At 39.7% G+C, this 26548-nt stretch overlaps 1 protein-coding gene across 3 annotated transcripts in view; it reads right to left on the bottom strand.

The window, feature by feature from the left end:
* The window catches only part of FAM135B (family with sequence similarity 135 member B), a 257473-nt gene that overhangs the window by 56807 nt on the left and 174118 nt on the right, over positions 1-26548 (bottom strand). For all 3 annotated transcript variants that reach the window (XM_077781909.1, XM_021546046.2, XM_021546047.2), the window contains exons 4-7: positions 21039-21178; positions 15456-15526; positions 13349-13522; positions 2637-2763 (exon numbers count right to left, since the gene is read on the bottom strand). In XM_077781909.1, the coding sequence (XP_077638035.1) occupies positions 2637-2763; positions 13349-13522; positions 15456-15526; positions 21039-21178 (512 nt within the window). The remainder of the gene's footprint in view (positions 1-2636; positions 2764-13348; positions 13523-15455; positions 15527-21038; positions 21179-26548) is intronic.

The raw sequence follows: 26548 nt of genomic DNA, 5'->3' as shown, positions 1-26548 counted from the left end.
GTTTTCTACTTCATGAAAAGGGTAGAACCCATTCTCATGCCCACTGGCAGTGATGCAAAATTCTCCAAACCAATTGAAGCTTAACAAATGCATTCAAACAACCTGGAATCATATCTCCAAGTTTTTAAAGGGAAGAAAACTTGACCCAGTGCCAAGTACTACAGCGTGGTAAGAACTTCTATTGCTCCTCTTCCTTCAATCCCTTATAAGCCTGATATAAACTTCCATATAAACCAGCAGTCACATGGCCTTTGCTTGGAGTTAGGTGTAGCACCACAACAGTTTCTTTTCTATCTCCAAATTATAATTTTTTTTGTGTGTTAAGCCAAGAGAAAATAGCTTTTGCTCATTATCATGCATCATGTATAGGCAAAAAGGCCATCACAGTCTATTAAATTAAAACACTGAGCTCAAGAACAGATTTCATGACTTATGGAGGTTTCTGGAGCTAAACAAATGCACATCTGGCCATGTGGACTGTGCAACATTACATTTATGAGGTTGGTATGTGGCATTCTGGTGACTGCAGGGTAGTAGTGTGTTAAAGCCAGTTATTGGTAGAGCAATTTCCTTTTGGTATTTCATAGTTCATCTGATAGGATAATAATAATTGTATTGGCTCTGTCTGGGATGGAGTTTACTTTCTCCATGGCAGCCCTCCCAGTCTGTGCTGGGCATTGGTGGCTGCAGAGGTATTGGTGGCACTGCAGTGTTTTGGCTCCTGCTGAGCATGATGCCTCAGGTTTTAGCTTTTATATTTTTCAGATTCTGTACTGCTTCAGTGTGTAGTAAGCTCTCTTCACAGAGCAGGTAGACAAAATTCCTGGGGACCAAGGACAAATGTTCCAAATCTCAGGCCCAAGAGCATAAACAACATGGACTGAAGAGAGAAAAACAAGAAGGATGGGACTTCATAACCTAAAGCTGTAATTGGACAATTAACTGCAATATGCAAATGGACCAGAATTATAAAAGTGAGAGACCTTGTGGCTGATCATCCATTTTTTGTGACCATTTTGGGTTCATCTTGGGTGCAGCCCTGGCTGGGCTCTTGTGCTGCCCAAGTGGTACCCATGGAGGCCTTTTAATAAATCCCTACTTTATTCTTTGACTCTGTTTGGTCTCTGTTCTAGGTCAGCCTCCACGAGGCATCAAGCACCAGCACCAGCAGTCCTCCAACATTCCCCCATCATCAGAGTGGGAGTGGGCAAGATCCTGGGAGGGGACACAGCCAGGCCAGCTGACCCAAACTGGCCAAAGGGATAGTCCATACCATAGGATGTGTACTGAGCAATAGAAGTGGAGGAAAAGCAGGAGAAGAGGGAACATTCACTTTTAGAATTTTTGTGTTCCAGAGAAACCACTTCATACCCTGAAGACCCACTTCCCAGGAAGTGACTGGATATCACCTGTTGATGGGAAGAGAATGAATCTTTTGCTTTCCTTTGCTTCTGCACATGGCCTTGATTTTGCTTCATTAAACTGACTTTATCTTTACCCACAATTTTTCTCTATTGCACCCGGTCCTGTTGAGGAGGGGAATGATAAAATGGCTTGGTGAGCACCTGGCTTCCAGTTAGGGTCAACTCACAATTATCCTGCCTTTTAAAAAAAATTGATCTACAGAGATAGGTAGAAGATAGTTTCCAGCTAAGGAAGAAAATTGGGAAGGAAATAAGTTTTTCTTTCTAATTACAACAGACCAAGACTTTTCCTTGGAGACTAAAAGCAAAAATGGGAGTGGACAGCTTTCCATTGCTCTTATTTCAACAGAGACTTGTGCAGAGGATAATGAAAATAGGCACCACTCTCCAAAGAAGACTCTCTCTAATAAGTGATGAGATTGGCCTAAAATACAAATAGTTATTTAAATGCCTATGATGTGACTGTCTGGCAGAGAGGCAGAGGTTGAGGTCAGCTTGTTTGCCAAAAGCATGCACTGACCCAAAGTTTGGGATAGCAGCCTCAGGCCAAACATTCTCTCAGCCCTTGTTAATTCCCTGGTAGTTCCTCTGCACCAAGTGCTCTAGGCTTGCATATTTTTAATATTTATACAGAAAAACTTTGACAGAAAAGGTTGAGGGAAGCTGAGGGCAACATGTTAATCAGAAGCCTTGAATCAAGGTTTCTTAACAGGTTAATGGTTGCAATATTCTGGGGTTAGTTTCTAGGGCTGAGGAAACTTTTTTCACCAAAAAAAAAAAAAAAAAAAAAAAAAGGCTAGCGCACACACAATACTCTGGACACAAAACTTTAAAACTTTTCACAGCATCCTTAATAATGACTCCTATCGTCTGACTGTCATGCACAAGAACTGAAAGCCAGGACCTTTTCCTGAATAAATAATTCCACCTGACAGCAGATGCCTGGTCAGGTGAATCCTGTCTTAAAAGTGTCACTGTCCATGGGGGATATATCCATACATCTTGAACCATGAAATGGTCCATGCAGGTAGGGGCTGAACACCCAGGAGTTGTGTAGCCAAGTGCCAGGTGGTCATGCAGAAATGTTTGAAGGGTTGCTCTTCAAAAAAAGTCCTCTACAGGAAATATAAAATCATGACATGTTCTCCACAAACAATGTGGATGCTCTGCGTGATGGAATTGAAGTAAGACATCATTCCTCATCCTCCTTACCTCTGAAGAAGTGGGTTTGCAGTAGCCAGCTCCAAACACTAGATTTTCTAATGACATACTGGACTGGTCTGGTCCTGCCTCCAGGTTGCCTTTACCAAGCCATGAACCTTTCCCTGGACGAGCAAAACTACAAGGAGAAAAATCGAGAAGAAAAGTAATCAGAGGAGCATTGTTAGAGAAGAACCATTGTTGTCCCAATATTATTTCCTTGCTTAGAAAATATTTGCAGTTTTGATTTTGTTTATTTCAAGTTGCATTGTAAATTCATGTTTTCATTGAAAATGATCATTATCCAGTGTGCAGTAGCTCAAGTAATGTGAATGAAGTTTGTTTGCTAGGCATTCGGGTGAGTGGCTTAACTGTTATCTTTAACTCACTCCTTTCTCAGCTTTCTTATAGACCTTTTTCCAGCATAACATCTCACCAACAAAACCTTTCCATGTACCCACATGGATCACATTCTTATGCAACTTCTCACCAGCTTGCACTTTGATGGATGCAACATCATTCTCTCTGGCTTTAACCACATTGCCCTTCCTCTTTGTGTTATGCATGATCTCCTAATTACCAATATCTTTTCTAATTCACCCTAAACTTATAGATAGGAAGTTCTGTTGCCACTTTTCATTCTCCCATGGCATTTGCTTTCAGCACCAAAAGGAGAAGACTTCAGCCAAAAAAGTACATTCCTTTTTTCTGGGTGCAATGTGATTTCACTGTTATCCAAATTCGTCCTCAAAAAATGGACAGAATGTAAGCTGTTTTATTCTCAGTGCTGACTACTGTAGTCCATGCTCCCTTCTGGCTATTCTTATACATTTGCTATTGAAGACCCAAGAACACATTAAGGGTGGAATAACCTGTCTGGAGTTTACTCAGCATTCAAGCCCACCTGAGTATTGATGCACAGTCAGAGCTCGTACTTTGGATTAATCTGAGCAGTACTTACACCCCAGTTAATGATGTGGGCTGCCTTTATATTCATTGGAGAGGAACTGGCATTTCCAGCATGAGTCATCTCTTGATAAAGCAGTGATATCAAACAGATCAGAGGAATTTTACCCCCCAGGTATTTAATTTTAATTGTGGACTGTAAAGAGAAGCTGGATGACTGTCTCATCAACAACTGGAGATGAGATAACCATACTGTTAGTCCCTCTGATAACACATGCTGTACACAAACTACATCAAGATTTCAAGAGGGAAATCAATCTACTTGTGGGGAATGCAATGAGTCAAATTACAAACTGTGATCACTAAAGTGCAATGAAAGTAACCAGAAGGGCTCTTAAAAAACATGCAGGCAACGGTGGAACTGAAATAATGAACTGAATAGAAAAAGGGAAAACGCATTTGCTGTTTGCACCAAGTGCAGAAGCAATGCCACTGGTGTTGTGCTACAGCTTCCAGACTGGGATCACCATCCACAGGTATCTGATGCCCATCCAAGCATCCCAAATTCCCCTGTACCCAGAAAACCTGTTCTTCTTGAAAGAATAAAAACTTCCAGGATGGAGAGCACAAGAAACTTAAAAGCACAACGTGCCAGAACTAGAAGCCACAGGGAAGTGCCACTCCTGCTGCAATGCCTTTCCAATCTGAGGTTATTCCTCTATGTAGATGTACATCATGTGGCCACATCAGCTCAGATAAAACTAATGAGCTGATATCTACACCAGATTCAGTTTTTAAGGATGGATGAAAGTGCTGAGTTCTGTACAGAAACACACAGAAAATAGAGAATCATGGAATCACAGAACATCCTGAGATGGAAAGGATCCACAAGAATCACCAAAGTCCAACTCTTAACCCTGCACAGGGCATCCCCAAGAATCACACCTTGTGCCCTAGCGCATTGTCCAAGTGTTTGTTGAACTCTTGAAGGATTTATATTAAAGATATAAACAAAAAAAATTTCATTAATAGCCTTACAAAAGGCAAGATTCTGGTGTGAAACAGTTTTGCAACACTGGAAAAAGAATCTCAAGCAAACTTACAAATTGGACCAGTTTCAGAAGTTTAAACACAAATTCCTGTCTTGTCTGTAGAACAAAACTGTTGCTTGTTATAGATAAATACTGGCAAAAAGGTCATTCCACAGGAAGCGGGATGGGGTAGAACAAATCAGCAAATATCTGTTCTTGCTTATGTATATTTTAATTTATGTGAGCTAAACAATTTCCAGCTGGTTGCTTTTAAGCAGCATGAAGTCTTTCCATGTATTTCCTACAAGCATCATTTAAGATAAAAGCAATAAATAAATAAACAAATAAATAAAGCTGTTTCCAACAGACAAGAGCTATACACTGCTCCAAACAATTTCAGCTGTTATTGAACCACGTTGTCTGCTGTGGTCTACTGGAAAGGCTCAAGAAACCAAAATAAAAAATGATTGCTCTGGTATCAGAGAGAGAAGCTTAAACAAATGTTCTGTGCACATGAAAAACTCCTCATTTGAATATGAGCAAAGCTTTCAAAGGTTTAAAGGGAAAGAAGAGCACTTTTTAATGCTTTTTTTATTTATCATTTGCTTTTACAGCAGAGAAGGGTTTTAAATCTGTTGGTTTTATGGAAATTGATTTCACATAGCACTGTAAAACAAAGACCTTTTTTGGGAAACATGCCAAAACATCATCAGTCTGCTGAGGGAAAGTTTAAGTGGAAGGCTTACACACTGCTGAGTCCCTCTAATGTTGTCTGAAGTACATTATGATGGAAGAAAATTTTATTAGCAAAAACAGGTTAATTTGCCACATGAATTATTTTTTTCTCTATATTTATTTCTTCTAATTATTTCTGCAAACATGCTCATTTGTATGAATCATGAACCTTGGTTACTTATGTTTCTATTTGGAGTATTTAATAGCACTGATTTAATATCAACATTTAGATCCTTATCCAGTATGATAACCTCAGCTTTTAATTGGAGTCAGGATAAAAAAGGTCAAAAGTGGTAACGTGTGTGTGCCCAACAGGATTAAAGTGTGTGCAGAACTATTAATATTTTCAGTAAAATGTTTTATGGGTTCTTTTTGTGCTGGCCTTTTGATGATCTTATCCATGAGACCATGAGTGGTGAGGCCCTGGCACAGGTTACCAAGAGAATTTGTAGATGCTCCATTCCTGGAAGGTTTTAAGGCCAGGTTGGATGGGGCCCTGAGCAACCTCGTCCAGTGGAAGGTGTCCCTACCCACAGCAGGAAATAAGATGATCTTTAAGGTCCGTTCCAACCCAAGCCATTCTATAATTCTATTATTTTATCCCCTTATACTTCAAAGGAGTCTCCCAGTTATTACAGCAGTGATCTGTGGACACACAGTACAGTAAACAGCCTTGAAAAGTTCATTTTTTTCCCCTTCGTTACAGCCTGCAAGATCCAGCAATCAAAATTTAAGACCTTTCTGACTCAAAGGTTATATTCAAGCAATTATTTCCAGCAGTCATAGTTACCTTCTATGAATTTGTGTCCATGACTTTGTGATTTATACTTTTGGCCTCTGTAACATCTTTTGGAATGAATTGTTCATTGCAATAAGTGCTGAACTTTCTAGTTCTTTTGAACTTGCTATTACAGAATTCAATGTGGCAACACTAGGTTCTTGTGTAGCACAAAATATTAAATTATCATTCCCTGTCTTTTTCTCTTCTGTGGACAAATAGCTTACATATAAATGAAATGACAGTTTCCTAGCATAAGAAATTGAATGGTGCTGATAAATGTTAGTTCAGATGTGCTATTGAAGCAAATCAGAACAATTACTTTAGGGTAGTTTAATAGAAAACCATGAACTCTTTCAGATTCACCTGCCCAAAAAATTAATACTTTGCTTTCATTTTTAGTTTTGTTTTGGGGTTTTGTATCTTTCTTTTTGTAGCAGGGAAGGGTTTAGTTGCTTGTGATTTTTTTGGTAAGTAAAACAATTTTTTTTTTATGAAGCTAAGTTCTTAGCAGAATGGGGGGAAAAATTAGGATCTGATTCTTCCTTGGGAAAAAAAATACTATTTTGCATTATATGAAATTATCAAACTGCAAAAAAAAAAACCACAAACAACCTCCATACACACATAATCATGACATTTCTAATGACAAGAAATTACAATCTTGTGAGTAAACCATGACTGGAAATTCAAGAAATGAACTTGCATCCCATTTAAGCCAGATCCTTGGAGAAATCACTTCTTTATATTTAAGTCCCTTATACATAAAACATTACTGCTTTAAAAATTGAAAATATAAGTCAGTCTCATAGAAATAGCATAACTCAGAATTAAATCCTCATGGTCCCCACTACCAAGTGTTTGCATTTCACCAGTAACTGCCTTTTCCCACAGATCAGGAAAAATGCAATGACAACACTAATTTCCCTCATTGTTTTAACTCAAAACTTGAATATAGTTTTTGGGAAATTCCTACTGGCACATGGCCATAGGGTACATGGCTTATCTGTTGTTTGTTTTAAGAATAATCTGTGGATGTTTATGGATTGTGTCCCTGTAGACATGGTCCTCTCTTACCCAAGAAGTTTCACTGAGGTTATAGTTGGTGACCATAAAATGTTCTGAGCATTGTGGGTAAAACTGATAAGGTCTATTGAAATTAAATTTTAATGAAAATACATATCTCTCCTTAGATACCAAATAGAGTCAAGGGGGAATCTGGTTTGAAATCTTTAGTGATTTTGTCTGCTGGAAAATGCTGGCTCATTTGTCCTGAACTTAACCTTAGTTGCTATAAAACTTGAAAGCAGACAAAGCCATGTGGTGATATTTAATTTACTTTTGAGTAGGATTTTTCTTTTTAAATTTGACTCAGAAATTGACATGTTTTTCTTATGTGATTTCTCAGCTGGAAGCACAGGAGAATGGCATGCCAAAGTGGAGGTCTATCTTTGCAGCTATGAAACAAACTACCAAATAAAAGAAAATTCAAAGGAAAACTCATCCAGTTATTATAGGTGAGTTCTTAGGGGAAAATAAGACTGGAAATAAACCAGTATTCTTTTAACATATTATGGAAAGAATATTTCTTTACTATATAAAATTTCCATTTTCTTTCTACAGATTAATTTATTTTCAAACAGGGTGGAGAGGGGAAATAAGTGAAGAACTTTAGTCCCCATACTTGTGCAGTTTCAGACACAAGCTGCCCACAGGAATCAGCAACATTTCCAGCTGTAGGAAAACGGAGCTACATAATCTACACCCAGATTCAAGGCACACAAGGCATGTGTCTTTTTAGAGATGGATCAGTTTGCTTTTGAGGAACAGGAGGATGCCTGGAAGTAAACAAATTTAGGTGAGATAAAATTGCTCAAGAAGGGGCAGGGTGGCCTAATTTCTCAGTGCAGTGAAGAAGAGAACTAGATCAGGGCTAGATCAGCAATCTTTAAATACGCTGTGTCCCTCTGATTCTGTTTCCTGATTTCTGTAAAGGCACTGAAAAACTGATTATTTGTGTCTTGGTTGCTCTACCAATAAAATTTATATTATATTATTCCCCCATATCAGATTTCACCAAGATTTCTTGTTTATTCACAGTGATTTGGAGATGTACAATTAATAATTCAATGTTAACAAGTAAAATCCTGAAAGCTTACTTTGTTTTTTCACATAAACTTATGTATGGAACTGGGGAAAGGAATAGAAAGTTGAGGAGAACCCAGAAATCTGGGAAAAATAAACCCCTTTCATGTGTAAGCAAGAGGAAACAGGTTTGTTGGCTGCCCACAGTAAAGAATCTGCTTATCTGCAGTGATTTCAAGACTGGCTTCTTAAAATTTGCTTGGTGGATTGGGTTTTTATTTTTTGGGGTTTTTATTTTTTGGGAAGCAGTGAAGAACTCTCTAGAATTAATGACCCATGTTTCTTATGTTTGCTTCCTGAGTCCAGTGTAAGGAAGGCACTGTGCTTGCAGCATGCCTGAGACAGCAGACCTCTACATCACAGAGCCACCACATTTTCCTTGGGAAAAAAAAGTCTGAGTTATGCCAGAGCAAAGTGCCTTTCCTAACAGCTGCAGCTGGGCTAATGAGCACAGGCTGCACTTACAGCCCTGGCTGGTGACAGGGAGCTAAGGGAGAAGTCAGTGCCTCGGGCCAGAAACCAAACTCATCCATACAAATGAGAAAACTTGAGTCCAAAGCCCCCACTCCTCCTCCTCCTCACCTTCCTCTTATGAGTGTCTGCTCACGTTTAGCCTCTGGATCTTATGTAAGAGAATGGAAGGCATTTAGGCTGTTTATGGAGGCCAGTGCCCCAGCAGAGGAGCAGTCTCAAGCTCTACCATTGCTCCCTTTTTTTTTTGTTATCTTTTGACAGGCTCACAGTGCTCATCTCCTGTCAGCCTGGATAAAATGAGGTTGCCAGAGGCAAGCCCTCAACTTTCCAAAGAGAACTGCCACTTGTGTCATATTAGGGTGTGACATCCAACTCCAGCTGTGGGTTCTGCTCTATTTCTCCCACATTCTAAAAGTCTGAAATGCTACTCCAGGATCTGCAGGTGCCCAAGCACTCAGTGCAGACACCACAGCCAGCAGAGCAGCTGTCACTGCTCCAGCCCTGGTGTCACAGTGTCCTGCTGCCCCTTGTTTGGGTTTAGGGCAAGACACAGGTGAGGGGAGAAGTGTTTCAGTTCAAGACTACAGCTATCACAACCACTGAGCCCTACATCTCAGTTCTCCCTTGTTATTACACTCCTGCCCGGAAAGAAAAGTCTTGAACTTGGTCCCTGGCAGTCCAGCTTCCTGAGCCACTCCTGGGGTGCTTTTTAGAGAAGTCAAAGATCTCCAAGAATCAGAGAAAGAGTTTTTAACCAAGCTCTGGCTCAGTGCTCGGCAAAGACAAGTAAAACCAAGCAGTCCCTTCTCTGCTGCAGAGGGATGCAGCTGCCCAAGGAGCAAGGATATGAGGCAATCCAAGCACCAGAGCATCACACCATGCTTATGGTCATACCACAGGTACAGCAAATATGATTGTTCTGCAGATAAGTGGGCCCACAAGACCCTCATGAGGTTCAACAGATCCAAGTGTCACCCCCGAGTTTGGATATTCCCAGGTAAGGGTAGAGACTGAGACTCATTGAGAGGAGCCTTGCAAAGAAGAACCTGAGGGTTCTGGTGGATGGAAAACTGGAGAGGATCCAGCAATATGCAGCTCAGAAAGCCAACCATGTCCTGGGCTGCATCCAGAGCTCCAGGAGCAGCAGGTGAAGGGAGGGGATTCTGACCCTCTGCCTGCCCTTGTGAGACCCCACCTGCAGTGCTGCATCCAGCTCTGGCATCCCCAGCACAGGAAATTGTGGGACAGTGTGGACTTCTCAGAGCAGGCCCAGAGGAGGCCACAAAAATGATCATAGGGTTGGAGCACCTCTCCTCTGAGGACAGGCTGAGAGAGTTGGGGTTGTTCAGCCTTGAGAAGAAAAGGCTCCAGGGTGACCTTGCAACACCTTTCAGCACCTAAGGGTAGCTTATATAAAAGAGGGAGATGTTTGGCAAGGGGATGTAGTGATAGAAAAAGGGAAAATGGCTTTATACTGAAAAAGAGATTTATTTCAGATTTTAGGATGAATATTTTTTACTGTGAGGGTGGTGAGGCCCTGGCACAGGTTTCCCAGAGAAGCTGTGGCTGCTCTATCCATTGAAGTGTTCAAGGACAGGTTGAATGGGACTTGGAGCAACCTGGGATAGTGGAAAGTGTCCCTGCTCATGGAAGAGGAGTTGGAACTAAAATATATTTAAGGTACCTTCCAACCCAAACCTGTACTAACAAAGCTGGATATGAGTTCATGCAAAGTCTGCCTCACCACCTTCCTACTCAGCCTCTCACTTCCTCAGTAAATCCACAAATCCATGAACTTGGACTCTATCAAAAAGCTGTTATATTTTTTGGAAAAGCTGAATCACAAAATTTCCATCCAGAAGCCTGCAAAGGTTCCCAGACCTGTGGATTTCACTCATTCCCAGGTTGATAGAAGGTGAGGGCTTCAAAGTCTCAAACCTAATGTAATATTTATTATATCAGAATTTTTAACAGAACAAACATCAATATCAAAATGTTCATTTGTCAGAGAAGCAGGAGGTAATGGAGGCACCCTGGAAGGGTTTCCCCAGCAGGAGCTGTTTGTGAGTATAGATTACACTGAAGGGAAAGGCCTGGATTGGTCTTGCTGGTTTTCCTCTTTAAATACAAACAACATGGAAGAACTTGAACACGACTATCTAATTTGTCATCAGAACTGACAAAATATGAAAAGCTGAGTCCACAGGGCATGGATGAGCTGATAGATGTGTTTCAGCCAAAGTGGTGTTACAGGAAAACTTCAATACAGCAGTGAATTTCAATTTTACATATTTTAATATAAATTTATGTGATTTTATTTACATTTATGCAACGTTATGCAATTTTGTTTACATTTTCCAGGTAGGTCTAGGACTGTTGCAATTTTACATATGGGTCTACAGATATGTGTAGGAATAATGTATATAAGCACACAAAGTATGTACCATGATGGGGCAGTTTAAGGTAGCAAATGAAACCACAGTGAAACACTGCATAGATATTTTTTTCCTTCCTTATGTAATTCCATCCCATCCTTGGATGTGTTCAAGGCCAGCCTGGATGGGGCTTTGAACAGGCTGATCTAGTGGGAGGTGTCCCTGCCCATGTGAGGAGGGCTGGACCCAACTGATCTTTAAGGTTCCTTCCAACCCAATCCATTTGGTGATTGTATTATTTAGGGTTTATTTTTTTCTATAGTGTGACCAAAAAAAAAAAAAAAAAAAAAAAAGACTCCATATTAATTCAGGTTCTATTGTGTTATGAAAAAAAAAATCTGATGGTATATTTAATTTTTTTATGCTCCTAATAGGTTCTAATGATAAATGATAAATAGGAAAGTTTTGAGCTGTGGGAAACCCAAATAAGATTTAATTGTCTGGTTTTGTTTTAGAGTGCTTGGAAGTGCCATTTATTTAACATTACTGTCTTCATCCTGATTTATACTTGATTATACTTGAATGCATGATATAAAAACTCTTCGGGTTTGGAATATTTATCAGAAAGAAGATAAATCCTCACTATCACACTTTAAAATGATTTTATGGGCTTAAGCAAGTGAGACTGTATATTGTGCTGCCAAAAATCTTCATTCCATCACATTAAGTAAATACATTGTATATTTCACAAATGTCCACAAAATAGTATTTTAAAAGCTATAATAATCTGACTATGGAACAGTTGCTCATCATGTGATTTATGCTTAATAGCAGTAACAAGGCTGTGCAGCCCCATTCATTAGAGGATAACACAGAACTGAAAACAGTCATTAAGCCTCTTAAGCTATTGTTCTTTCATCCTTTCCTGTAGTAGAACAATGAGCAAATTATCTGATCAAAAGTATCTGGTTAGAAGTAGTCTGTTAGAATCTAATTCACTGTTTAAAAAGTCAACACACAGAAAATCAGAGATACAGCAGTTACCTGTATCACATCAGCAGAACAGAGATATGTCATTCTGATCTGCTGATGGGAGATACATCCCTGTCATGTCTCACAGAATCATTCTGCCTTAGAATGGTTTGGTTTGGAAGGGATCTTAAAGGTTATCTGGTTTCAACCTCCCTGTCATGGGTAAAGATACTTTCCACTAGACCAGGCTGCTCAAAGCCCCTTCCAATTTGACCTTGAACAGTTTCAGGGATGGGGCATCCACAACTTCTCAACTTCTCACAACCTCAAACTCAACTTCTTACAATCCCAATTCATTGTGTGGCATCATGTTCAAGCAATGCCTTTACACTAATGGAGAACTAAAGCAAAGAAGTATTAAGTCAAAACACAAAACCTGAGGAAAACAAACTCTACAGATTTTCTGACACCATGCTCTTTGACAATATTGGACAAAATTAAGATCTCTTGGTCATTTCAGAAGAAAGACCTTGCTGGAGTTAAGGGAAGCTGAACAAATCTGAGCACTGAATTTTGCTTCAAAACCAAAGAAGTTCCCTCCCTCCCAGCCCTCTCTATCTCACATGCTGACAAGATTTGGCTCCAAGTAAATTGTCAGAAAGACCTTTGCTTCCCTTCACCTGCTCGAAATATTGGAGGATACTGACCTCTAGACCTGTTTTACTTGAAGGAGTTCTGAATTATTTTCTTGTCATTATGAATCAGATAACATAAACCACACCTAGACCCCATGGCAGCTGGTGTTATAGTGCTGCGCAGTCAAATCAGATGATGCTGTGAAGGAAAATCCAGTGGAGCCTTAGCCAGCACTGACTCCTGTCTGCCTCCTCCTAACCACTTTATGAATTATGCTCATGCACAGAGGCCATGGATGAGTCCAGCTGTCTTGAATGCTTTACAAATCATCAGAGAGGAAAAGCATAAATGTTTTTAGTTGCTTTTAAAATAAAGACAAAAAACAATCAAGGAAAACACAATTTGCACTTTCCTGACTACAGATGGGGAAGAGATATCAAGACTAATCCAAATTCTCTTTCCCAAAATTTTGTTATTTTTTGACCAGACCCCAAGTGTCTTACCAAGGGAAGAGGCTCGTGTCATAGTTTAGTTCTACACCCCAACCTCCAGACTCTCAGCCCAGGACCAAAAACCCTTTAAATTAAATTATTCTCTCTGCTTCTGCCATCCAATGGGAGAACTCAGCAGAGGAAGCTCCTCTGCCTTCCCACGGACATCCTGTGCTGTTACCTGATCAGAGGCTGGTGCAGAGCCACCAGGGACGCGTGCACGGTGACGGAGACCACGGACAGGTGGAAGTAGTCGAACATGACAGGGACGTGGTGGTGCAGCCCTCGGCGGGGGTGGAAGTGCAGGCACAGCGTGCGGCTGCTGATCATGGGGATGGCTGGCACATCCCTCAGCCTGCAAGGGAAGGGGGTTCACAGGGGTCAGTGAAAGGCTGAGCTGGCACAGCCTGCAGCGCGCTACAGGCAGCAGACAGAAACGGCTCGAGGTGAAACTTCATCACTCCCCAGCTCCATAAGTGTTAACGTAACTGAAGAGCATCTTGTGCTGTGCTCGTGCCAAACATAAATATTAATACTAATGTAGATATAATTAACATAAATAGAAATTAAAAAAAACATAAAGAACATATGCAGAGTTATATATGAATATACAGTATAAAAGAAGAACAGATGTGACACAATTCTGGTTTTCCCTGGTGATTGCCCTTGATGCTCAGCTATGCACTAGTTGGCACATCAAGATCTAAATAGCAGAAGCAAATGAACTTAGCAAACTGTTCAATTTATTTGAGTGTTCATAGATGGGACACCACACTGCCTGTGTTCTATGTAAGAACAATCAGCTCAGAAAATCTGTGAGAGTTAGAAGCAGTCCTGTGTCAGACACAGATGAAAATATTCTGAGTACCTTTGCAGTTTGTCAATCTGATAAAAACTTGAAAAAAAAAACAACAAAAAGTTGAAAAAACTTTTTGGAAGAGGCCAAAATTCAAAAGAGAAATTGAAGTAATTGTGGAGAAACTGTACAAGTTGGATTAGCTTCTCTGGAATTTGGGTTGGTTTTTTTTTTTTTTTTTTTTTTTTTTTTCAGAAAATGAAAGTCAAGACTTTAATTTAAATTTTGTTTATAACTATTCCAGAATAACCATCCTAGGGTGCAGTCAATGACATGACATCTGAGTCATCTACAGGACAGGAGACTGAGCTGTAAACCTGGAGCATGACTAAACAGATCCTCCCAATGCAAGTGAAACTTCTAAAGAGGAATTATTTTAAGGCATTAAAGACACTTCTGAAGACAATTGTTTCCCAGAGCTCAGAAAACCTAGGAATAGATGTATGAGTGGTGCATGGTTAGTTCCAAGAAATATTTCAATGATATTTGAAGAATATAATTTTCTAAAAATCACTACTTTTGTTTATAGTAAATTACACTAATCTTTCAGGTGATAACAGAAACTAGGTGTAGAGTTTAGAGCACAATTCCATAACCTGAATATTTCAGTTCTTTTTCTTTTTGGCTGTGACTTAATGTTTTGGTTTTTTTTCTCTCTTCAGGACCCATAAGCACTTGACTGATAGTCAAGTCCCCCCCTGCCTGAAAGAACAAGTTTATTCTTTTTGTATCTTGAAGACAACAGTAACAATTTCTTGAAATTTGGGTATGCAGAAAATCCCACGGGGACAGTCTCAGCAAGAAATACAGCTCAGATTATTTCTCTGCATCCCCTCCCACTCCCCATAAATGCTACTCAAGTCACTGGAACCCTTTTCCCTGATTAAGTGAGGCTCAAAAACATCTGGGATCACACTTCCTGCTATGCCTCAGGAAGGGATGCTAATCCCACTTCACCTAAGATTACAGAATCAAATTCAGTTAGAAGAAATCAAATTCAATAGGAATTCTACTTCCTCCTAAAATGTAGAGGCTATTTTCTAAATAGAAGAAAAGTGCATAGCATGTTCATAACCCCTGTTTTCAGCCAGAAAATATTTCATTACCTCCTGAGATAAATGCATTCCTGAGTCACAGACCCTGACCACATGGAAGTCAATGATGATATTCCCTTTAACAGCAGCAAAGATGGACCAACACTTAAAACCTTTGAGAAATTTACACTTCAAGGAGAAAAAAATGTTCTCCCTTTAAGCAGGAATATGAGATACACACATAAAATACAGAGGGAAGAAACAGGAAAACTTCAACACTAAGGCAAATGGAAGCCTTATCAAAGCTCTCCTTTTTTAAAAAGGACTCATTTCATCAAAGTAATTTTCCAGTTGAACAGACCCCCACATTACCAACTGAGCTTTAAACCAGCACTTACTGTTGGTCACTATCAGTAAAGTGCAGGTCCAGCTTGAGCTGAAAATCTGCCTCATTCAATGCATCTTCCACCTGCAAAAAGAGAGACAAGGTTACCTTTGTAAGTTGGCACCTACAACACACAAGGCAGAGGTGGGTGGGTTTGTCTGATAAGAGCAAAGGCAAAACCACACAGCAACAGCAGCATGACAGCACAGAGGCAGAACGAAGCAAATGTGACAGTGAGTCAAGGTAATTGCTGAAGGAGTCAGAGGAACAGAGCAGTCAGAGACGTTATCTGCTACCAGCTGCCATGGCATGTCAAAAAAATCATTCCAGACAAGAGGAACCAGAGAGCATCAAGCTCTGCATCCTTGCTCTTGCACACCAAGAGCCAGAAGGGCATTTCTGAGGCTGCTCTTCCTCCCTGAGTGAGCCTTTATTTGGGTTATCTTATCAAAAAAAGCAAGGACCAGGTTTTCCTGGATGAGAAAAAGTCATAAATCCATGTGGTTACCTACCTGTAACTAATAGAAATTTCAAAGTTTACAGCTTAAAACATTCAGAAATAGCTCAAATGATTCTGGAAATTTCTGATCACTCATCATTGATCTTTGAGTTTATGTCTCAGCAAACCAAGGCTTTTCTGCCCCACGGTCATTCTTCCGGGCCCTCAGCAGATTCATGGAGGTAGTTTGTCATTGATTCTCCTGTAGACCATTTCCTTTCCAGAACTCAAAGGTTGGTTGTTTTTAAAACTAAAATATGAGTTTAACTTGTTGCATGGCTGAGTGTGTCTACATGAGGCAGGATTCTACTCATCAAAACCACTGAAGAAATCACGTGTGACTTGCTGGCACCTCCATTCTAACTCATCTAACAGGTCCCACCAGAAAAATTACCCTTTTTTTATTGTCAATAAAATAGTTTTATTGGATTTTTGGAGACAGTGCTAGAGCTAGTAGTTCATTACCTTCACCAGGAAAGAACTAAATTGGATAACACATCCCAGCTTGGCACAGTTAAAACAACTGTAATCAATGGAAATAAATAAATTAGAAGAGGATTAAGATGTCCAGCATTTTCTTATTCACTCCTTGAAATTCACTCCAAGAAAAACATGTTTAATAGAATAAAAAAATAATAATTTCTAACAACCTAAATGGAAATATGAACCAAAAAAATTACACACTTTATAACCAAAAAAGTATTTTTCTGTGAGTGTAAACATCCTTTACAGCATGACAGAACACAGCAGGAGGTGCACAGAAATAAAAGTGGAAAATTGAAGGTATTCACTCGGGGTGTGATATTGTAAATACAACCTTTTTTTAGTCACAAAAAGGTGATGTGGGAGGTATGGGTTCTGTATTCTGCCAGTGTCAAGCAGCAAGCAGAGGCAGAGAGTGACCTGCTCCATCCCGAGGTACCCCCTGGAGAAGGACAATTAATTTCTGTTTGTGCCTGTCTCTTTCCACTGACAGTAGGTAGAGCTTAGAGAAATATCTTGGTCTAGTTACATTTACACTTTAGACAGGTTAAAATAGGCAAGATGAACTCTGCTTTTCAAAGTTGATCATCACCTTCTTAACAACAGAGCAGAGATTACACTAAAAATGCACTGAAGGCAACATCAGAGGGATCTACCCTGCTCTGACAGGAAGGATTCATAAAACAAATAGCATAAACCATATTTAGTCAGGTATTCCAAAGGTGAAACTGGATCAACAATGTACAATCTGTTCCTGTTGAAGTAAGAAAATTGAGAGTCAAAGATTTGTTGTGCTTTGAAGAAATTCTGAAAGATGTTATATTTCATCTCTTCTGAAGTAATATGATATTTCTTCTAGCATGGCCACAGGCATTGAGATGTGAAGGGAAAATTCCCACTTCTATATACTGAAAATGTGCTTTCTCTTTTGTGATTGTCTCAAAATACCTGGAAGTATGCCTTTCATTAAAAATGAAAAAAAAAAAAAAAAAAAAAAGAAAAGGAGGACTTTTTCCTTTTTAATGAGTTGCTATCACTAAAAATCACAGTCACCAGCAGTGGCAAAAAAAGTAATCATTACTGAAGCTATATTCTGAATTTAAACTAGGAATCCAGTACAGTGCTTCAGACAAAGCAAACCTCCTTCTCCTCCTCCAAACAAAGGGGATGAAATTCTGAGTCTGTACCCAGAGCTGCTGAGCACCTGCAACAGCCACTGAGATCTGAGTCTGCTCCAAACAAGTTCAGTAGCTGGTGACACTCACCCCAAGCACCTTGAAGCAGTGAGCAGGTGCCTGAGAGACCAGGAGATATTCTTCACTGCATGGGGTCATGCAGTAAACTGCATAAATTAGATATTTTTATTCCCAAAACTCTATTGAAATCAGACTGATCAGAATAGTGCAAAACCCCACATAAAACTCATCAAAGTTTTCACTACAGAGGTAACACTTTCCTTTTTCCTTCACTAGTATTTAACCATTTAGCCAGAGTGTCAAACTGAATGATCTGGATGTCCCAGATCACTTAAAAATACAAAATATAATATACTGTGTTATTCCAGCTTGCCTCACTCTGTTCTCCCTCTGCTACTAAATTTTCTCTGAACAGGGCCAGCAGGGAAGAAGCCAGACAAGTAATCTATTCTACTGCATGATGAGAGAGGCAAAGTGTCTTCTCTAATAAGAATAAGAGAAGAATTTCTTTCTAATAAGAAAGAAATCAAAATCATATGAAAATAAATTAGAGCTCTTTGTAGCAATAAATTCTGCCCCAGCCCTGCAATATTGTTTCCTTTGAATTCAAAAAATGTTGTATGTTGGGACAATATCGGAAAAAAAAAAAAAATCAAATAAACCAAAGAGTTTTAAAGCACCATTTATATGGTGAAAGGCATGTTCAGTGCCACTTCTAGACAAATAATAGGGCTTCCTTTGGTTTAGTACCAGGCAAAAAAAAAAAAAAAAAGTATTTACATATTTAAGCATATCTAGGGTTATGCTAGAAGAGGAGGGGGAGAACTAAAAGAAAAAAAAGCAAATAATCTAATTTGGACATTCACATTTGTTTTGTTGTTTGGTTTTTTAGTTTTTTGGTTGGTTTTTTTTTTTTTTTTTGGCTGTGTCTATCTCAGCAAAACATCTCATCAGCAAAACTACCTGAGCACCAGGAGGAACAATGCTCTCCTAATATGATATTGGATAATTCCAGCTCTGACAGCACAAACTGCATGGAGTGTATGGACTCAATTCTTGCATTACCCAGACTAACTCCTTTGTCTATTTATCATAGCTTCCATCCACAGACAAAAACAGTGAACAGAACCTTCATCCTCAACCAAGAAAAATCACCATAGCACACAAGAGACACAAAAAAAGCTTCACATCTGTTGTGTGCTAAATAAATTAAGAGTTATGAACACAGATGATATTTAAAACACTTTAAAAATCTCTAGTTGACTTGCCAACACCACATTGCAAGGATTTCATCCAACATAGGAGATTATGTGACAAAGATACAAAACTGTCTCTGAATAGTTGTGGATGTAGTAGTGGCACACTTCAGTCTCTCCCACATTTATATCAAATTTGCAAAGCTGTGGAGGACAAGACATCAAGGCAGAAAAAAAGAAGCCTAAAAGCATTAAACAGAAGTGAATTGTGCTAATCTGCTCAATACACAAAAATTTTTCTGATCTTTATTTTTTGTATATGATTCTTTAGAGTGCCTTTAGCAACTCATCTGGAACAACAAACCTGTTTATCCTCTTATTCTACATTCCTGAAAACCCAAAGTTACTTCACCACACAAAAAAATTAAGTTTATCTCAAATCCACTCTGTAAATACAGAATTGGTCAGGTGTCCTCTTCCCAAGGAATGTCCTATGGAAAGCCAAGTGGTGCTGCATACAGCACATGAAGAGTCACAATGAGTTTTAGCTGTGAGGCATCTTGTGGGCTACTTTTTGTTTTCAATTTCATGAGGTGCACAACTTTCCTGAATAATAATGTAGAAATCATCAGAAATCATCCCTTCTCAGCACAGTGAAAACTGCTGTAATTTGTGGGGAGAGATATTTAGTCAGAGGTACTCCACAATGGAAGGATGAAATTAATATTGGATAAGGTATGCTGGGATATCTTCCTAACAAATATTGATAGCCTTGCATTTAGTAATTTTTTAGCTAAGCACAAACCAATAATTCTAGGGAGGAATAAATTGACGACACCATCATTAAAAAAAAGAAATCAAACCAAAACAGCAAAAGGAAAGTGGGAGAGAAAAGGAAGCATGTTAGCTTAAATTGGGCTCTCAAGCTGTTTTAATTTAGATCTCTATATAACATATATATATATATATATATATATATATATATGCTTTGAAATAGTACAAAAAAAGAGATTTTAAATCTCATCATGATCAAATAGAAAGTTATACAAAGAACAGGTGAGTGTCTCTGGCCCTGAGTTCAACACACAGCACATGATTCACACTGGCTGTGTAACTCATAGTGCCTCCTTTTGATGACAAGCTGACTTGGCAAAGATGCTGTTGTTGTGTCTCTTGTCACCACCGAGGTCAGGTACCAATGCCATACATTTTGTACAAGTCCCTGAGCTGGAAAAGCACAGTGATGGCAAATGGGACATGCCTGAATGCCATTCTACTGTGACACTCTCTCCCCTTCCTATTTAAGATTTCAGCAAAACACAGCTCTCCATGAACGAAGACTGCTCCTCTCTTGTAGCTCCTGGCAACAGGAATTGCTGCTGGAAGATTTTGGTTTCACATCAGCAAGGTTAAACCACAAGTGCTCTACAAGCTGGGTGTCCCAGATTGTGTTTTTACCATATGTGAGTGATTCTGTTGCCTGAAGGAGTGGCTGGAAAGAGGGGAAAAGGGTCTCAGGATGGACATGTTGTGCTGGAGTACCACAGAAAACAAAAGGGTTGTACAGGGACTCCAAGGAAGGGAAAGCTCCAGCAGCTCTCCCATGGGCTCCTGCAGTCAGGAGCACCAAGGACAAAGGCCAGGAGACCTCTGAAGGATGGAAAGGGGCTGGGAGCTGTAGAAAATTTCAGTCACAAGAGAGGAGGGTAAGAGAATAATAATAATGGATGGAAGTAATAGCACCATACTCACAGTTTTCTCAGGTGGGGCTGATCAGCACAGCTGTGTTAAGTGAGTGATCCAGCACACAAATGATAAATTATGGTTGAGATACTTGAGTTTCTGATATTATAACTTACCAGAGTATGTCAATATCTTATTCCACTGGAAATCCAAGGTGTAGCCTGCTCCTCATAAACAGGCACAATGTAGAGGGTCTCTCTGACCTCATGCAGAGTTTTACAATGTCAACATGTACAAATAAATAAATCACAGGTATTTATGGGTCCAGGACAGCCAATCTCCTCCTAATTCAGCTGCTGGTGTATTCCCTCCAGTTTTGCTGGAGGAAAAACTGTGTTTTTCCCTCCAGCAGCTGCATTCTTGACACCTCTGACAACACATGAACTTCTGAAATAGAGATACCTGTGCGATGCACACCTAAAGTTAAGTAAGAGGAGTCCCAGTCCTGCTGGTTTTTATTGCAATCCAAAACTACTCACCCTTTCACCATCCAGAAGCAGGTGCACTCTGAAGTTCATGGTCTCATTAAGAACGATCTCTTCATTTCTGTACAAAATCTGAAATATTCTGCTGTAAACATTGTTTTCATGAACACAGGTCGAGCAAAGGCTGGAATCACCTGCACAAAACACAGACATACTCCTGGTGTGATTTCAGCAAGGAGATTAATTTGTATCCTATGATTTCACTCCAGGGTTACCTAAGTAGTACTTGTAATTAAACACTTGCATTTTCAATAATTAATGGTAGTAGAGCAGGCTGTTATTGTGGGTTGCAGGTTCACAGACATGGTATTTAAAGAAAACAAATGCTAAAACTGCAGGCTGGATTTCAAAGTAAGAATGCTTGATCCTGTCACAGCATTTATCCTATTAACTTTATTTCTAATAAAAGCATCAAATGCTTAACTCGGTGCACCCAGCACCATGAGGACTGTGGGAGTTCACCTGTGAAACTTCATCTTTTATCTGCAAAGGGCATCTTTCAGAAGAGGGAATTTTCTATTCATCTCTGGTACTCCCAGAAGTTACTACTTGGGAGGGGGGGACAATAATCAATAGCAGATCCTGTATGTAGAAACCGGAAGTGCAGAGGCATCTTAAAATACAGAAACATAAGTATTTTTTTCAAGATTCCTGTGTATTCCTTCAAGTCCTTGGCATATGTGAGAGATGCCAATTTGGTCCAAAAAAAAAAAAAAAAAATAGGATAAATCAAAGGAACTCAAGAACCAAAACTATAAGCTACTCCACAACAAATTCAGCCAATAGCATCACCTGTGTGCTGATGTATCAAATGATCACAAATAAACATCACATAACTCAGGTGGGATTTATCCTTTCTAACTTTTAGGGGCATCCAGGGTATGTATTTTGTTTTGGTTACAATGAACCCTATATAATTTAGGACATTTAAAAAAAAATGCATACTTTATACTGAGGAAAGACTTTGCTTCAAGTCAACTGCTTTTTGAGCAATTCCATTTCCAGTAATAGGAAAAAAAACATGTGGCTTGCTGAACTATAGCAATTCACATTGGAGGAAACATTCACTGTACTGCAGTGAACGCATTCCAGGGGAGCCTGCAATGACAGAGTGACTTTTAAATGAACAATTGGGCACCTGAGTTAGGAACTTTCAAGGTTTGTCATGGCTGGTAATCTGGTAATCAGAATCCCCTGCTAATTCTATTTCCATAGACCCAGAGCAACAACAGGTCACAAAATTTACTCAGAGCTGGTTTTGTCCCCTTCCAGCACTCAGTCGTGTAGGAATCAGAGCTTTTAAAAGATAGTCCTTTATCAAATGGTATTTTGGAACTCCCCTGAGAAGGGGTGCTTAAAAAAGGTGTGCCAGGATTAGTCCTTCAGAGAGAAACAGATGTGTAATCATCATCAAAAAGTCAGAAGACAATCCTTTTTAGAAAGTACAATTTTTCCGAAGGTACTTATTGGAATTTACTCCTTTGCAGAATTGTTTTGGCACCAGAAGCTGTGGTAAGATAAAAGTCCAGGGGCTACTGTTTTGTCAAGAGTTTCAAATCAGGATAGGTCTATTCTGCTGAGATTTGTACATAATTTGCAATCATAGGTCAGTGAGTCAAGACTGACAGAGGATTAAATATTTTCTGAGGTCAAGTTTGGTTATATAAAAATAAAATAACAGAAAACAAAACAAAACAAAACAAAACAAATTACTGAAGAACAGTAGACAAGTGAATGGAGTTTTGTCATTAAAAAATTAGTTTAGTGGTGCCAGTCTGCTGGAACTGAAATAGCATGGACACTGAAATATCTCAAAAAAAGAAAAAATCACATGGGGCAGAGTTGACTAAATGACAATAAGACCAATAAAACTTGATCTAATTAATTAGCAGAATCATAATGCTGTCATCCAGGCAACATTCAAATAATTTTCCTATTACTGACTTTTATCAAGCACACCCAGGAGCAGCCCAAGTATTTTGTCCTGCTATGTCTTCCCACCACCCAATCTGCACACTAGTTATGCATGAATCTAGGCAGCCTAGATAAATACATATTTATTTTCATGTGCTACACCAGTAAGGCTAGAATGTTTCAGCCTGAATTGCTCTTCAAAAGCATGCAGTCATATTTATTTTAATTTAAACCTCATGATATTACAGACACCGCAAAAATCATATTAGAGGTATAGCACATTCTTACTCCTAGCTGGCAGAAAAAAGAAACTTTATGTTATTTGATTTGGATATTGATACACTGGCGCTCTTCTCAGATAGAAAGTTTAATCTCATTTTCTTTTCAAACACACCTCTGAGCAGACCACTCCTCATGTGTAATTGCTTTAGGAGCTGGATTTGCAAAGTGGCATAAGAAATAATTTCTCTTGTTGGAAAGGTCAAAGTCAACGTCATGCTGACAGTGTTTGGGGCTGCCTCAAATCAGAGTATGATGTTACAGGGCCAAAAATCACTCAGTTTTAAGCAGGGAGCCCTCCTTTGCAGATACCTGGCAGAGAACTACAGCACATTAGTGACTGATCTGCCCCTAAACACATCCATCCCTGACTAATTCAGTAGCCACAGGTGGCTTCTCCCCCCTCTCAGAGAAGACCTAAGGCTGCAGCAGGAATTTCCTCAGAGAACAGCTTGGCAGACTTGGCAATGCTGACAGCAATGCAGGGATCCTGCCTCTCAAAGCAAAAGGGAATGACAGCATCTCACAGATCTTTTCCTTCAGGCTGCAGCACCCACTGGTGTATTCTGTGCTTCAGGGACAGACAGGGACCAGGCTGCCTGCTCCAGCTTCTTGCACTAACTAGAAGCAGCTGCTGCTCCAAACATATCCTTCGTCAGTCTACTCCATGAGAAAATCATAATCCTGGTACCTTTCCCAAACTTCCCCCACTTCCTGGAATTCCTTCTGAAACCTATGTCTCTCTAAACCCCAGGTGGCAGACAGTGGCACTGAGGCTGGGATTTGTCACAGCTGCCACTGTTCAGAGAGTGTTGGTACAGAAGACACAGCAGGTGTACCCCTGTTCACAGCAGATGCATCCCTGTGCTCACACAAGGACCTCTGTCCTTTGGCACAAAGCACAGGAGGGTGTGACAGAGAAGATTGGAGCCATGGGTTTTCCCACATCTCTTTCTAGTACAACCTCAGCTGTGCAAAAATCTCAGCAGCCGCAGGCAGCCCAAAGGAGACAGACACACTGTGTGGAAACTGCTGGGAGCTCCCACTCCCTGGTGAGATCTGGAATTAAAACTCTACTGACCTGCATTTATTCCACAGTTTCAAAGGGTTGAGCTTTGGTGAATTCAAAAAAGAAAGTCTAATTTTGTGGTAATGAATGTTTGATCAGTAAATTTCCCTGTCAGGAGATTTATTGAGACATGTGCAGCATTCCTATGCTATAAAGAATCCTGATTTCCTTCTTAAGTGTCTATTCCATTTACTGCTTATTGTCTTTCGGTTGAATAGTTCTTCAGTTTATCTGGAAAGCGAAAGAGCTCTCAGAGATGTGAGAGCCATTGCAAGTATGAAGAGGAGAGTTGTGTTCCTCAGGCATTCAGAGGACAAGAAAAGCCTGTTTATGCATCCCTCTCTTACTATTCTTTCCATGCCATCCCACCATCATTCTCAGAAATTCCTCCACAGACTATTGAACAATGGCATTTTTACAAAAGGAAGGGGGAAAAGGCTCTTTGCACTTATGGATGCTCTCATGCACAGGCTGCTGGCTCAGAGCAGTCACTATAGCATGTCCTGCTTTCCCTCTCTCCCCATACACCATCTTCCAAGTGTCCCCAGATACACTCTAGTCTACCTAACTTTCCCATCTGGGTGCTTCTATAGATGGAGGTTTCTAAATATTATTGCAGCACATCATACAGAAATTACTCATCTCTTTAAGGATTCAGAGAGGGGTTATTTAGATCCTGGAGGCCCTTGAAAAATTTTCTCCAGATAATCTTACAAGAAAGGAATTGACTGCTAAGTGACCTGTAAACAATTTTGTTATGTATTTAAAACTTAATTTAGTGGGACTAGAAACCATAGAATTCTAACCACTGCCAGGACAAAAGCACTGAAGTGGGTTGGGGTGATGGAGGTCTGAGGCAGATGGGAAGGGGAAGGAGAAGGGAAGACCACCAGAAACCTTAGCCTTGTTCTGAGACATGTGACAAACCCCAACAAAGCCCCTGATCAAACCTACTTAATCATAGCTTTGATGCTGGCAGTAGGTATAATTTGATAAAGTAGATAATGAAATCTTCTTCTCTTGACTGTTGTGCTATTTGTGTTTTGAAGGAGTGTGATATGCCAGGAAAACTGGCATTTCTAATTGAAAGCACTGAAAGTGTTTTCTGAATACTGAACTTCACTGAAACTGAAGTTCAGAAACACTGGAAATGTTGCTGGACAGACTAGCAGTGTCCCTCAGCTGGTGCAAAGATGTGACAGGGACTCAAATTTTCCTGCTTTTCAAATATTCTCATTTGTGAAATTTCCCCCAAGAGAACCCTCACACCATACCCATTCATGTGAGGAGAGGGAAACATTTCTAGGGAAAAGTAATGGAAGGTGGTGGTAATATTCTGCAGGTCAGAATTGTTCCCTTGAACTTTCTAAGAGCCTAATACACACACCAGATAGATTAGCACTCCTTCTCTCAAACTCCAACAGTCAATTATCCCAATTGTTCACTTCTAGAAATCCAAATTATACATTTTTCTACTCTGAGCTTTATAGCATTCTTTCTCTGCTTTCATCATGCCTAAATTATATCACTTGCGTTTAAAATTCTTTTCTTTGAACCCTCCTTTACTATTTTTTTTTTCTAACTGCTATAAAAATGGTTTGAGAAGTTTAATGACTGTTCTAGATCAACAACTCTCCCATGGCGCAAACAATGACACATGCATATCCCAACCTCAGATTTCTACCAAGGAGAGACTCTGAAATGGCAAAGTCTTGATGAGACTTGAGAGAAATTATTTCCCCAGAGCCACCAGAGTCACATGAGCCCTTGCTGTTTGCAAAGCAATAGGACTGGCTGGTCCTTGTGCCCTCTGCATTGTGTCTCCTATGTCAGTGCTCCAAGCTCGCCAGCTGGAATCTTTCCATAATTACATTTTTGATTGTACTTCTTCATGACGTCTCTACCTGCCAAAGAAAACTGGAATCAGTGTCAACCAACAACCTTTCCAAGGATGGTAAGCACCCTGGTATCAAACCCAGATCTGTCCAGCAATATTAGTCTTTGAGAAGTCATGGAGGTCTGTTCATATATATTTTTTCAAAGCTTTAAAATATAAATTCCTTGTGGCACAGCCCTTATCAAAGAACCAGTGCATGAGGGAATGCTCCTCTGACAGGAGGATACTTTGAAAGTCATGAGTGAGTTTGGTTTGGAGAGGTTAGAAAAGGAAAGTTAAAAATCCTTCATTACCTCGTCTCACATTACTTTCTAGCTCTATTTCCAACAGGCACTAGGAACATGA

The sequence above is a fragment of the Lonchura striata genome, chromosome 1 (assembly GCF_046129695.1).
Source record: "Lonchura striata isolate bLonStr1 chromosome 1, bLonStr1.mat, whole genome shotgun sequence".
In the NCBI taxonomy this organism is placed as follows: Eukaryota; Metazoa; Chordata; class Aves; order Passeriformes; family Estrildidae; genus Lonchura; species Lonchura striata.
This window is presented reverse-complemented; position numbering and strand designations above follow the sequence as displayed.